Consider the following 14,558-nt stretch of genomic DNA (forward strand, 5'->3'; position numbering starts at 1 on the left):
AAGACACTTGCTCCTTGGAAGAAAAGCTATGACCAACCTAGACAATGTATTAAAAAGCAGAGACATTACTTTGCTTACAAAGGTCCACCTAGTCAAAGCTATAGTTTTTCCAGTAGTCATGTATGGATGTGAGAGTTGGACTATAAAGAAAGCTGAGCGCTGAAGAATTGATGCTTTTGAACTGTGGTGTTGGAGAAGATTCTTGAGAGTGCCTTGGACTGCAAGATCAAACCAGTCCATCCTAAAGGAAATCAGTCCTGAATATTCATTGGAAGGACTGATGCTGAAGCTGAAGCTCCAATACTTTGGCCATCTGATTTGAAGAATGACTCATTCAGTTCTGAGTGGAAAAGACCTTGATGCTGGGAAAGATTGAAGGCAAGAGGAGAAGGGATCGACAGAGGATGAGATGGTGGCATCACCGACTCGTTGGACATGAGTTTGAGTGAGCTCCTGAAGTTGGTGATGGACAGGGAAGCCTGGTGTGCTGCAGTCCATGGGGTTGCAAAGAGCTGGACACGACTGAGCGACTGAACTGAACTGAGTCTTTCCAAACTTTGGGAGCAGGGGTTAGAAAGCACAGCCTGAACTAAAGGAACTAGCGATTCAGGCTCTGGAACTGAGAAATGTGAAGGGCGATTATTTCCCCAGCTCCTTTCTGTGGCTCCCCACCCCACTCCTCCTCTAGTGAGGCTCTGATTACCTCTGTGGCTTCTGTGGCCTCTGTGACCCAACCCCCGCCTGCCTGTCCAGAGTCTCCTGGGGTCTCTTCACCCCAACTTCCTCTGTCCCCTTCATCTCCACCTCTGCCTATTATATCCTCCCTTGCCCCTTTGCTCTTGCTGACATTTTGTCCTCTGCTTCCACTTCAAGCATGACTCCCTTTGGGAGGCGCTTACCTGGTGCAGAGTAAACTCTATGTCAGTATCTGTTAAATGAATGAATAAATGATTGTATGTTTAGGAGGGCCCCAGGCCTTCTTAAGGAAACCATAGACTTTTGGCATCTGTGCAAAGTGGCAGGTAGACTTCGCCTCCCTCCCACCTGACATGCCCCACCTCGTGGCAGGAGTGGCCGGGAGAGAGGAAGCAGAGGCAGTGCTGGGGTGAATGACTGGACAGGTGGCTCTTCCCCGCCCAGTCTGTGTCTGGGTCACAGGACAGTCTGCACACTCTCCCAGGCTCAGCCCACGGTGCTGTGGCCGACTTTCAGAAGGCCAGAGCAGGACGTGGTGAGCCTTCTTTCTGGAAGACTTGGTGAGGCTGCCTGTGCTGCAGAATTAGTGGTGTCCTGGGCTCTGGGCCTCCGAGGACCCTGAGTGTGTGCACTTGATTTGGCATGTGTCCTGAGCCTTAACTCTGTGCCAGGCCCTCCTTGGTGACCACACAGTGACCTTGCCCACAGGAGCCCTCAGCTGAGCCACCCTCTCTGAGCTTCCTCAGTGGAGGCGAAGCTCTGGCTTTCCAGAGCTCTGAGCTGTGCACAGAGCCCCAGCCTGTGAAGCCCTTGGGAGAGGACAGGAGGGCAGCCTGGCTGCCAGGGAGTGACCTCCTCCAGAGGCCGAGGTGGGGGCATGTCTGGTGGGGCAGCCCAGTTGGGAGGGAAGAGGTGGGCTCAGCAGGGCGAGGCCTTGGCAGGAGTGGCCAGGAGCTGGCAGACAGGAAGGAGCCTTTATTAGGAGTTTGGAGCCTGGCAGGGAGGACAGGGGCTAGTGAGTTTATGTGGAATTGGTGGGCAGGGAGACGTCTCCTAAAGGTGGACGTGGTTACTCTGATGGGAAGAGACTCCTCAGTGGGAGCACTGGGGAACTCAGGCCAAGGTCATGCTTTGGCAAGAGTGCCTGGGGTCAGGATGACTCGCCAGAGCAACAGCTGAGGAGAAGCCAGCTGAGCCTTCTTCCCCCGTGTATGTATGTGTGTGTACACCTGTGCACACAAGGGCCACTTGATGAATGCCAGCCAGTGGAAAACACTGCTGGGCAGACACGTCTGAGCCAGGAGCTCCCACATACTGCTAGTCTTGGTGCCCTTGTGGGATAATCCCCCAGGGTTAGGCCATGATGGAAGAGGGGACTCTGAGGATGATGTCCCGTGGGCAGGAGTAAGGACTTGTCTCATGGAAGGCCAGTGTCACAGGCTTCTGGAGGAGGGCCTCAGGCTCCAGACTGGAAGACCTGAGTCAGAGATCCCGCTAAGGAGCCCTCATGCTGGTGTGTCTGGCCTTTCAGTCTATAGCCCAGCTTAGGTATCCTCTTGGGCCAAAATTGATCTGGGATCCATTTTCTCAGGGGTGTACTGAGCCACCTCTGCAGAGCCTTCCAGTAGAGGTTGCTGGGGCGCTCTGAGCTCTCTGCCTACACAGGGAATTCTAAAAGGCCAGCACTCATGTCAACACCCAAAGCTAGTGTCTTTGTTAAAATGTCAGAGCCTGTATTGTAGTTGCCCCCAGATAAGACATCTGGGGGAACACTAACTTCAGGCAGTATCTCAGGGACATAGTATCCCACTGCTTCAAGCTCCTTGGTTTGGCTTCCTTCTTCACATGGGTGGGGCTTTGACCTGATGAATGAAGTTTAGGGCAGCAGCAGGCTGGTGGGGCAGGGGTGGAAGGGGGATTGGGGAGCCTCCTGTAAGGGCACCTGCCAGGGAGAAATCTGACACACGCTGGTTCCCCCTAGGGCTTCCCAGTGGCGTAAGCAGAGGCCTCTCCTCTGGGCTTGGCTACCAGCAGTGTTTCTGGGTGGCCCTGAATGAGCAACTTGGTTCCAGAGGGCCTTGGGGAATGATGGCCCTGGAGGCCATTCCTCACTGAAATTTTTCACCCACCTTATTTTCTCTTGTTTTGAATGGTTCAGACCCAAAGCTCACAAAATATATTTCAACCCATTTAATTTTTAATTGATAGTTTGTAACATTTTCTTTGAAATGTAGGCATCATCACAGATCCCAGGGACTGTGATAGTGTGAAGAGCTAACAATACAGAACCCATAGAGATTTAATCCTGTACTTTCTTTGTAATTTACATTTCTGAATAGGCAATACATTTAAAGTTCTATAACAAAGCAAACAAAACAATCATGCTATGAAAAGTCTCCTTCCCCTTTGCCTCCATTTGTTTAGTTTCTACCTCCCTAAATGGGTACCACTCTAAATATTTCTCATGTTGCCTTCCATATGGCTCCGTATGAGAAACACACACACACACACACACACACACACATCAGTTCAGTTCAGTCCAGTCGCTCAGTTGTGTCCTACTCTTTGCAACCCCATTGACTGCAGCACGTTAGGCCTCCCTGACCATCACCAACTCTCAGAGCTTGCTCAAACTCATGTCCATCAAGTCAGTGATACCATCCAACCATCTCATCCTCTGTCGTCCCCTTCTTCTCCTGCCTTCTATCTTTCTCAGCATCAGGGTCTTTTCCAATGAGTCAGTTCTTCACATTAAGTGGCCAAAGTATTGGAGCTTCAGCTTCAGCATCAGTCCTTCCAATGAATATTCAGGACTGATTTCCTTTAGGACAGACTGGTTTGAACTCCTTGCAGTCCAAGGGACTCTCAAGAGTCTTCTCCAACACCACAGTTCAAAAGCATCAATTCTTCGGCGCTCAGCTTCCTTTATAGTCCAACTCTCACGTCCATATGTGACTACTGGAAAAACCATAGCTTTGACTAGACAGACCTTTGTTGGGAAAGTAATGTCTCTGCTTTTAAATATGCTGTCTAGGTTGGTCATAACTTTTCTTCCAAGGAACAAGCATCTTTTAATTTCATGGCTGCAGTCACCATCTGCAGTGATTTTGGAGCCCAAGAAAATAAAGTCTGTCACTGTTTCCATTGTTTCTCCATCTATTTGCCATGAAGTGATGGAACCATGGTTCCACCACCATGATCTTAGTTTTCTGAATGTTGGATTTTAAGCCAGCTTTTTCACTCTCCTCTTTCACTTTCCTCAAGAGGCTTTTTAGCACTTCACTTCCTGCCATAAGGGTGGTGACATCTGCATATTTGAGGTTATTGATATTTCTCCCGGCAATCTTGATTCCAGTTTGTGCTTCATGCAGCTCGGCATTTCACATGATGTATTCTGCATATAAGTTAAAGTTAAATATATAAATATATATATATACACACAAACACAGACAGTCATATATATATACACACACATACATACACACACAATGCATGTAAAGTCTTATTTTCTTCCTTTTTTACACAAAAGATTCTGTGCTGAATCTTTTTTATTTTTCATTTAATGATGTATCTTGAAAATCTTTCTGTATCACTTCACAGAGGAAGTCCTCTTTCCTTTTTGCTGCTGCACAGAATTCTACTGTGTGAGCATGCTATGACTTATTTAACCAGTTCCTAAAACAAATTCTTGGGTTGTTTCCCGTCTTTTGCTACTAGGACTTTGTATATGTATCTCTTCCTATATGTGTAAGTCTAACTGTAAAATAAATTCCCAGAGGTGCAATTGCTCTATCAAAGAGAACTTGCATTTGTGATCTTGATTTTGTTGTTCGGTCACTGAGTTGTGTTTGACTGTTTGCGACCTGATGGACTGCAGCATGCCAGGCTTCCCTGTCCTTCACTGTCTCCTGGAGTTTGCTCAAATTCCTGTCCATTGAGTTGGTGATGCTATCTAACCATAAACTATGAGCCATGCTGTGCTAGGCTCAGGATGGGTCAGGATGGGTCATAGTGGAGTGTTCTGACAAAATGTGGACCACTGGAGGAGGGAATGGCAAAGCACTCCAGTATTCCTGTCACGAGAGCCCCACGTGATCTTGATAGATTTTATCAAATTGTCCACCATGGGTGTGTGACGAGTAGACTCCCATCAGAACTGTGTGAGAGCATGTGTTTCCCTACGGCCTTCCTAACACTGTGTTTTATTGGCTGGTCACATGATATGATGCCAAATGTCCCAGGTAAGGGCCCCAGCTCTGGGACAAAACTGATCCAAGGGAACCTTCAGTGCAGGAGAGGCAGTGGTGCCTGGTGATTAAGCCTCTGAGTCAACCTGAGTTCCAATCCTCAGGCAAATCAGTTTACTTTTTTAGGTCTCAATTTTCTCATCTGCAAAATGGGGGAAATAATACCATCTGCATTGGTTTTATTGTGAGGATTAACTGCAATGATGCATGCTTCACACAGGGCCTGGCGTGTGGCTGTGGGAAGCTGGCTCTGGCCTAACCAGTTGGGTGACCTTGGCAAAGAACCCCTCCCCATCTGAGCTCCTGTGTCCTCTCTCATCAGGGAAGGAGGTGGGCTTGTGTGTCTCCCAGACCCTCTTCCCAATCCAGGGTCTGGCCTGTCTTGCCCAGCAGCTTGTGGGACCCACACTCACCCCTCCTCTCTCATACTCATCAAAGGTATTCAGGAGTCTCCTGTGCCGAACGGCCACTCACTGCCAGGCAGAGATTTCCTCCGGAAGCAGATGCGGGGAGACCTGTTCACGCAACAGCAGCTGGAGGTGCTGGACCGCGTGTTTGAGAGGCAGCACTACTCGGACATCTTCACCACCACAGAGCCCATCAAGCCCGAGCAGGTATGACCCCGACTTGCTGCCTCCGACATCCGCCACCCATATGCAGGCCTGGGTGATGCACTCAAAGGCATCTGGCGGGGTGTGGGTGAGAGTGCCAGGTTTTACTCAGAGCCATACCTGGCCAGTGGTGGCCTCCAGGATGTCTGGAGGACACATCTGGGGCTCTTGCGATTGCTGGCCCTGATGCCTGGTCTCTTGGGCCCAGCGGGGGTGTTCTGTGTCTGGTTGCTCTGCCATTGCTGAGTGGTGCTGTGCTTACCTGGGGCTCTTCACACAGGGTGGTGTAATGATCTCCTGAGCCACTTGAGGTGGTCTTGGGTCATTATCCTGTCAGTCAGGATGCAGGTGGAAATACGTAAGCATCGTATGGCCATAAACCCGGTGATGATGGCACTGTCATGTCCCCCACTGTCAGCCCTCTTGTCACATTGCCCTGTCATGCTTTTAGAATTGAATCCAAGAGTCTGGAGATGAAGAAGTGTTTCACTGGACAGACTCACAGCTGTGTCATTTGCAAGAGAGGGAAGAAAGCAGGATGATCCCTTGCTAGCATCCCCCTGCTCTAACCTGGGCTGAGAAGCAGTCACTGCCTGTGGCTGCAGAGAACGGAGGGACCAGAAAGGCTCTGCCCAGGGAGAGGCTCTCAGGACCTGGATAAGGTTTCCCCTGAGTACCAGATTTGATTCAGGCGACTGTTTCCTGGTGCCCCGTATGTGACAAGCCCTGGGCTGGAGACCTCACAGGCACAGGTGGCTCAGACTGGACTCCTGCGTGCTGAGAGCTCCCATCCGCTGGGTGAGATGCAGGGGCCTGAGAGTAGTGACTTCCCCAGCACTTGCTGGCTGGTCCTGGTGGTGAAGACTAACCTGCTGAGCTTCCTCTGCAGGCTAATGAGAGGATGGCTGCTGAAGTTTTCCCAAAGAGTTGCCCCAAACAGTGTAGGCTGCAGGACAGGCTGCCGTGGAGAGAGGAGGTGCTGGAGGGGACCTTGGACGGGGAGGAGTGAGCAAGGCTCCAGGGACCACCATACTGTGACAGTCTGGCTGTCTTTGTGTGGTTCCTAGGAGGGCACTCACAGACCATCTAGCTACTTTGTTTTCAGATGGGGAAACTGGGGCCTAGTGAGGCAAAGAGGCTTGGCCTAAGGTCACCCAACAAGTCTGGGCTTCCCTGGTGGTTCAGATGGTAAAGAATCTGCCTGCAATTGCAGAAGACCTGAGTTCAATCCGAGGGTGGAGAAGTTTCCCTGGAGGAGAGAATGAATACCCACTCCAGTATTCTTGCCGGGAGAATTCCGTGGACAGAGGAGCCTGCCCATGGGGTCGCAAAGAGTCAGACATGACTGAGCGACTTTCATTCATGCACTCACTCACCCAACAAGTTATGTACTCACTTAACAAACACTGATGAGTGTTTATTATATGCAAGGCACAGAGCCAGTCACTAGGTACATAAGGGAACAAGACAGGCTTGGACCTGCCCTCAGGGAGACTGCAGATGTGTGGAAGAATCACAATAAAGAAGGATTACTCAGAGGGTCACGGATGACAGATGTGCTAGGCACTGAGGAGGAGACGTCTGAGGTTCTCTAAAGGCAGAAAGCAGGTGCTGATCCAACCTGGAGGCCACAGTGGCTTCCGCTGAGCCCTGAAGGGACCTGGTTGGGAGAACTGACTGGCAGAGGGGAGCAAGAGTATAAAGACCCTGAGGCCAGAGGAAGGTGGCAGGAGTGAGGAAGGAAAGAAAGTGTGGCTGGGCTTCAGGGAGGGGCTGGGGAAGGTAGGAGAGGCTGGTAGCCGGGCCGGGTCTCATAGACGGTGCTCAGCGTTTCCGTCTTTCTCCTGCAGTTGAGTGACACCTCCTCCAGGAATCACACGGTCATAGGTGCAGGTCAGAGCTAGTCTCACACACTCTAGGCCCTGGGCTCTAGGGAGAAGTGTCTGTTTCCATCACAGGCAGCCTGTCCCACTGCTCAGAGCCCTTCAGAGAGATGGCTGAAGCTGCATTCCATCTGACTCCATAAGGAGAAAGCAAAGGGACTCAGCTTGGAACCTTCCTTGGAGGAAGCCCACATTTCTCTCCAGAATCTGGGAGAAAAGTTATCTTGTAACCTTTGACAATATTACGAAATTTTAGAGCCAGTAGGGCTCTAAAAAGAAGCAAGCTATCAATCTCCTCATTTCTTAGAGGCCCACAGAAAAGATAGGGTTTGTCTGACCTCTGCACAAAATCTCTGGCATTTCTACTAAGCTCTTACTTACTTAATTCAGACATTAGGTGTCAGGGATCATGTTTCCCTCTGTGTTTCATGTGATTCTCATGGAAACACAGAATCTAATCCTAGTTCATTCAGCTTGGAATGCCCTAGAAGCCCAGGCAGACTATAGGGCTTCATGCTTTGGAGGAGTCCACCCATGTATCCATTTACTCACTTGCTCAGACGCTCATTTGCTCATCTATCCAGCATGTATCTTACATGGTAGCTGTGACCCTGGCACAGTGCTGGGCACCCAGAGGCAGGAGGGCGGGATGAATCAGACGTCAGCTCAGCCCCCAGCCTCACAGGGGCAATGTGATGTGGATTCAGAACCTGCAAGGCGAGGGAAAAAGTTCTGTGGACCCTGATGAACAGAGACGTTGCCTCCGCAGGGGGCACAGGGAGGAAGGATGTTAGGGAGGAAGTGACACCAGGGGACAGGTCAACAGGGCTGTGTGGAGATGCGCCTTGAAGGAGAAACCCTGTTCCTAGCAGTCTGGCCTCGCAGTGTCCTTCAGAATGGCACGGACACACTGCGGGCCTGACTCTGATTGTGTGGGCTCTGAGGCAGGGCCTGCCTGCGGGATAATGACTAACTCAGTGCTTTCTGGTTAATCTGCTTCACCTTCCCGTAATGGGCCGTAATGAGGAGAGATAGGAGGTGAGACCACGGGGCTGCAGGTATGCACAGAGGCACTGGACTATGAATGACGTACCCTCGCTCTGCACTCCCAGTCACTCTGGATAAATGTTGGCCGAGCAAGGGGCCACAGGCTGGGAAGGGACGCGTGTCAAGGGTACAGGTTTCTCATACCCGCGGGCAGCCTGGCCTCGTGAGCCCCAGTGGTCAGGAGGGGGCCCAGAGCTCTGGCCACCAAGACCGGCCCCGCTTCCAAATGTGAGCTGATCTGGTCTCCAGGGTCTAGTGGCAGCTCGCGGGGGAAGATGAACATTTACTGGCCTTGGAGTTGGGAGTGTCTGACTCCAGTCCAGCCTCTGTCCAGCTGGGCAAGTCACTTTTACTGCAGACCTCAGTTTCTGTACCTGGGACAGTAGAGAGTGTGATTTTGACATCAACCTAGCACAGCCCAGCAGTAGTGGCAGTGATCTTCCTGTCTATGCATGATCCTCTACAGTTTCCAGAGATCTTTCACATCCATCCTCTCATCCGACTCTCCATGTAAATGCCTGCTACACAGGCTGGGCAAGATTTGTGAGCCCATTTTACAGACTGGAACATTTGTTTTCAGACCATTCACCCCCTTTTCGGGCTTCTGGGATTTGTCGAGGCTGCAGAGCTGGACTCTGACCTCAAGATCTTTTGTCTATCTTGGACAAGACAGATATATGGGCCTCCGTGTCCCCAAACAGTTCTAGGAGCCAGTTTTCTGATTGGCTGGTTTTCAGAACTGGCCTTTTGCAGCCAGAGTCCGCTGGTCATTCTTAGAACCCTCAGACTCTTGCCAGAGGCTTGGGTGGTCAAATCCTCCTTAATCTCCCTGCCTCCAACTGCCATGGGAAGAGCATACTTCTTCAGGGCCAGGATGGGGTCCTGCCTGTCACTTCCACAAGCTCAGAGTCCACCCTCACCTGGCTGCTCTTCCTGCCAAGATCTGTCCTGGGTGGAAGCATCCATGCTTCTTCCTTTTATATAGGAACTTAGTAAAACCTTGTCCCTGGGTAGAATGGGTTAATGTATACACACTCCTAGGACAATGAAACACTTCCTTTTCAAAATGGTTATTGAAAAAGCAATTCTGTTTTTCCTTCATGTGGAGTGAGTAAAAATCACCTTGGAGGAGAAGAGAAAAAAAAAAGAAACGCGGTCGGGTATGTGCGTGTGTGTGTGTGTTTTGAACAGTGGAATGTGTTTCAGTAAAACTCACGTTGACGCTGTCATGGGTGCCACGCTGCTGGTAGGAGCTGGTCCCTCCTCCGGCCACGGCAGGAAGGCCACCCCCCGAGCACAGCCTGCCGTATTTACTCTCGGCAGACTATTAACCAACACTAGGCTATTAATCTGGCTTTTGAGCCTTCACTAAAGCCCATAAAAGCTCACAGTTGTCAAATGGAGTTCATTTTAATTTCCTTTCAATCACAGTAAATTATTCAGGTGATAAATCAGCTGGAGCAGCCTCCTGGCTGTAATAGAAACCCTAATTCCTGGCTAATTATCCAGCCCATTGCTGCCAACAGATCAATACGGGCGCAAAATGGAACGGGCCCAGGGCCCTCCCTCCCATTGGGCCAGAGACAGGAAGACAGCTGGGGAAGGGGGATGTGCTGCTGACCTCCCAGGAAGTTCAAAGGTCGCAGGGGGTTAAACTGGGAGAAGTCCTGTCCCTTGCTAACAGAGAAGCCACCAGGAATGCCTCCTGCTCCCATCAGCTGCTTTGGCCTCTGCTCAGTGGCATTTCTCCAGGCTGGTGGGCCTGGGGCTGAGTGTTGCCTGCTTTTATGGGCATCCTCTTCCTGGGAAGGGGTTGGTTTTGTGTTTCTGAGCAGGAGTGGGCTGGGTCATCAGCTGGGTCATCTCCCTAAGTCAGGAAAAGAGCTGGGGACTGTGAGGAAATGATGAGGTGGCAGACATGTTTTCTTTCTTCAGAGAATTCCGGGAGGAGAGCAGGTAGGGAGAGAAGCGGGACAGGAGACAGGTGTGCCAGGCTTAGAATGGGGAAAGGCTTCCTGGAGGAGGTGTCTTTCATGCTGTGCCTTGAGGGATGGGCAGAATGCAGCTCTGTGGAGAAGGTAGAGTAGGTTGAAGAGGGCATTCTAGGCAGAAGGAGCAGTACGGATGAAGGCGTAGAGGGTGGAAGTACAGCAGGGAACTGCAGGCCAGGCTAAGTGGTTGGAATATGGGCTGAGTGAAAGAAAGTCAGAGACACCAGGGCTGGAGAAGCAGGATGCACACCCCAAAGGGCTGGCAGGTGGCAGTGAGGAGGCCTGGCTTTGCTTTGGAGACAGTGGGTCCCAAAGAGCCCGGAGTCTGAGGCTTGGGCTAGTCTGCTCTCCTGGAAGCAAACTTCCGTGGAGCTCCTGAATCTTGCCCTGGTCCTGCTGCACTGGTGGCTTTCTTTTCCTGAAGCTCATCCTTATATAATAGCCCTTGTGGTTTCCCACTGCTCAAAATCTAAATCCCAGCTTTTTATCTTCATCCCGGCCCTTCACCATCCCCATGGCCCTCTGCTTGCCTACACAATGCTCTGCTGGAGCCAGGCCTGACCCCTCACTGCTCCACATGGGTTGGGCTCCCCATATGCGAGGGGGCCATGGACGATGGCTGGTGTGTGTGTGTGTGTATGTGAATGTATGCCCAAGTGTGGGAACCCCAGGGATGGCTCTGAGCTTGGAGTGAGGCAGGGACTTCAGTTATTATTCTTTCTTGGTGCTGTTATTCTCTAAACTCCTGCTCACAGTTTCCCTGGATGGAACATTCTTTCAGTCTGTTTCTAAATCTATGCTGTTCAGGCCCAGCAGGAGTCCTGCCTGCCCTGGGAGCCCTTCACTGACCCACTTAGTCCAGGCTGTCTTGCCTCTTGTTTGAGCTCATGAATGTACCGGGTTCTAATCATTACTGTTAATAATTGTTGTATTCATTGCTTACCAGGGATCTGGCTCTAGTCTGAGGAGAATTCTCCCAGCCCCATCTCATTACAAAGTCACAAAACTCCTATTATCCCCATTGTGCAGACAGGATGGCTGAAGCTTGGTGAGATCAGTTCAGTGACTTAGCCACAGGGACACAGTAAGTGTGGAGCCAAGTTGGAAGCCAGGTCCAGAGTTCACACTGGTAGCCACTGGATTCCCCACAGTTAAACACAATCAGGCTGCCCATGGACTCTTCTAGGCAGGCAGTGTCCTAGAGACACAGCCGGGGGGTCCAATCTACTCACCTTGGAGCTCTGCAGGAATCAGGAAGTGCTGGGGCTGCCAGCGAACCAACATGGTCTCTGGAGGCCTGAGCCGAAGTCGGGGCAGTGACTGTCCCCCTCTGCTCTGAACTAGCTGTGCTCCTCTCACTTTGCACTGCAGGGCTGTGCTCAGGGCCAGGCTCCTCCACTGCAGACAGAATAGAATTTATTCAGAAGACGAGGCTGAAAGTCATTCCTCGAACCAGGATTGAAAGAGACACGTGTACCCCAGTGTTCATTGAAGCACTGTTTACAATAGCTAGGACATGGAAGCAACCTAGATGTCCATCGGCAGACAGACGGATGGATGAGGAAGTTGTGGTACATATACACAATGGAATATTACCCAGATATAAAAAAGAACGCATTTGAGTCAGTTCTAATGAGGTGGATGAAACTGGAGCCTGTTTTACAGAGTGAAGTAAGTCAGAAAGAAAGAAAAACACCAATATAGTATATTAACACATATATATGGAATTTAGAAAGATGATAGTGACAACCCTATATGCAAGATAGCAAAAGAGACACAGATGTAAAGAACAGACTTTTGAACTCTGTGGGAGAAGGGAGGGTGGGATGATTTGAGAGAACTGCATTGAAACATGTATATTACTGTATGTAAAATAGATGGCCAGTCCAAGTTTGGTGCATGAAACAGGGCACTCAAAGCCAATGCACTGGGACAACCCAGAGGGATGGGATGGGGGGGAGGTGGGAGGTGGGTTTGGGACAGGGAGGACACGTGTACACCCGTGGCTGATTCATGTCAGTGTATGGCAAAAACCACCACAATATTGTAAAGTAATTGACCTCCAATTAAAATAAATAAATTAATTTTAAAAAAAGAAAGCCTTTCCTTGAAGGGATGACTGGAGAAATTGGGACTGTTTGGTCTAAAGAAGGGAAGATTTAGGGGTGTGAGTGGGGAAGGAGACAGGCTTAAGAGAACTTTCTAATAGCCCAAGCTTTCTCATAGTGGAGTGGGCCTCCTTGTGAAGTAGTGAGCATCCCATCACTGGAGGCATAAAAGGAGAATCATATATTCTGTATTAGAAGTTTAAGAATCCACCGAGGACTTGATCAGTTAAAAGTCAGGGTCCTTCCAACTTGAGAGAATGATTCTAGCGTAAGAAGAGTGAGATGGTCTGATGGGAAGAGGGGAAGGGACAGGAGAGGCAACAGAAGGAGACCTTTCATGCTGCAGCGTGGCAGGGACACTGAGGGCAATTCCCTCAGGGTCCTCACTAGGGTAGGCAGAGAGGCCTGAGTCACAGGGGCTGTGACTCAGAGCCGCAAAGGACTGGAGACTGCAAGGTCTTGGGAGACCATTGATGAGCCCAGCTCCTCCAGTGCATAGAACAGGGCTGGGGTTCCTGGTGAGACACCAGGACCAGGCATCTAGACACCAGGGGCTGCTGCTGTCCTCACCACCCGCATGCAGTGCCCAGCGTCCTCTGCCCAGAGGTTCAGGGCCAGACCCCGAGGAGGTAGGCAGTGGAGAGGATGATTAAACAGACCTGTATCCTGCCCACAGGGGCCACCACCTGCAGGGGGTCTGGCAGAGTGTGAGGCATAATTGAAGATAAAGGAATTGCTCGCTAAAAAATCCCAACCACCTCTCACACAGCACTCTTGCTCACATCAACTATGAGACAGAGTATATACAGTACAGTCTTCATTTGGCAGATGAACAATTAAGTAACATGCCCCAAATGATGTAGCTGGCAAGAAGCCACATTGTCCAATCTCTGCTTTTTGTGGGTGTAGACTGTCTTCTGAAGTCAACCCCTGACCTCTGCAAGTGTAGATAGCTCCTGAATGCTCGACTGATTTCATTCAGCAAATATTTATGCAGCACCTGTTCTGTGCCAAGTACTGTGCTAAGTTCTGGGGTCCCAGCAGCCACAAAGACAGTTATGGTCCCCAGAATTTACCAATAGCAATGGAGAAACAGATTTTAACAAAATAATTATGCCAGCAAAAGCAGTGTACTATTACCAATAATTACAGAGGGTGACGAGCATGGAGAACAGACAGATTAGGGTGTGCTGAGAGGAAAGAGTGGGACCTCATTGAGATGGGAGGTCAGGAATGTCTGTCTGAGAATTGCACCTTTGAGCTCAAGGTAGGGAAGGGTGGTGGGAATAGTGTCTCAGGCAGAGGGAACAGCCAGCACAAAGGTCTGAGGCTGGGAAGACTTTGGGCTTTCATGGTGGCCTGCTCTTAGACCAGTCACTTCTCTCTGGGTCATGGTTTCTGCCTTTGGGGTGGGAGGTTAGACTGACTCATCCTGAGATCTATTCTAGCTCTAACATTCTGTAAGAGATCAAACAAATTGGGAATTCATCTCTTATTTTTATTTTGACTTGTTTACATTTTTTTTCTTCCTGTCTGTTCTGCTCTTTTAAATGACAGGCAAATTCTGTGTGTGTGGGGTTTAAAGATTATAAGTGAATTGTCAAAGAGCTGCCAGTGCCTCGCTGGGTTGCTCTTTCATTCATTTATTCATTCATTCATCCAAGAAATTTTTACAGATGTGCCACGTTAGTGACATTGACCGCCTGTGCTGTGCTGTGTGGCATAGAGTAACAGCAGTAGATGCAACCTCAGTTCTCTGATGGGTTAAGAATAGTTGTCATTCAGTTTGCTCAGCTTTATTTCTTGTTGCAAATATGGGCGTGATGACACTTTTTAAAGCATCAGCAGAAGTCAGATGGCAATAGAAAATATCTTCAAATGTTAAGAGATAATAACAATTGACCTGTCTTCAGATAAATGATCATTTAATAGTGAAGGAACACATTTTCAGACAAAAAGAGAGTTTACCGCTAAT

At 49.9% G+C, this 14,558-nt stretch overlaps 1 protein-coding gene across 5 annotated transcripts in view; it reads left to right on the top strand.

Moving 5' to 3' along the window:
• The window catches only part of PAX5 (paired box 5), a 183,869-nt gene that overhangs the window by 62,555 nt on the left and 106,756 nt on the right, over positions 1 to 14,558 (top strand). For all 5 annotated transcript variants that reach the window (XM_010847096.1, XM_010847099.1, XM_010847098.1 and 2 more), the window contains one exon: positions 5,382 to 5,557. In XM_010847096.1, the coding sequence (XP_010845398.1) occupies positions 5,382 to 5,557 (176 nt within the window). The remainder of the gene's footprint in view (positions 1 to 5,381; positions 5,558 to 14,558) is intronic.

The sequence above is a fragment of the Bison bison genome, unplaced genomic scaffold (assembly GCF_000754665.1).
Source record: "Bison bison bison isolate TAMUID 2011002044 unplaced genomic scaffold, Bison_UMD1.0 scf7180017864243, whole genome shotgun sequence".
Taxonomy (NCBI): domain Eukaryota; kingdom Metazoa; phylum Chordata; class Mammalia; order Artiodactyla; family Bovidae; genus Bison; species Bison bison.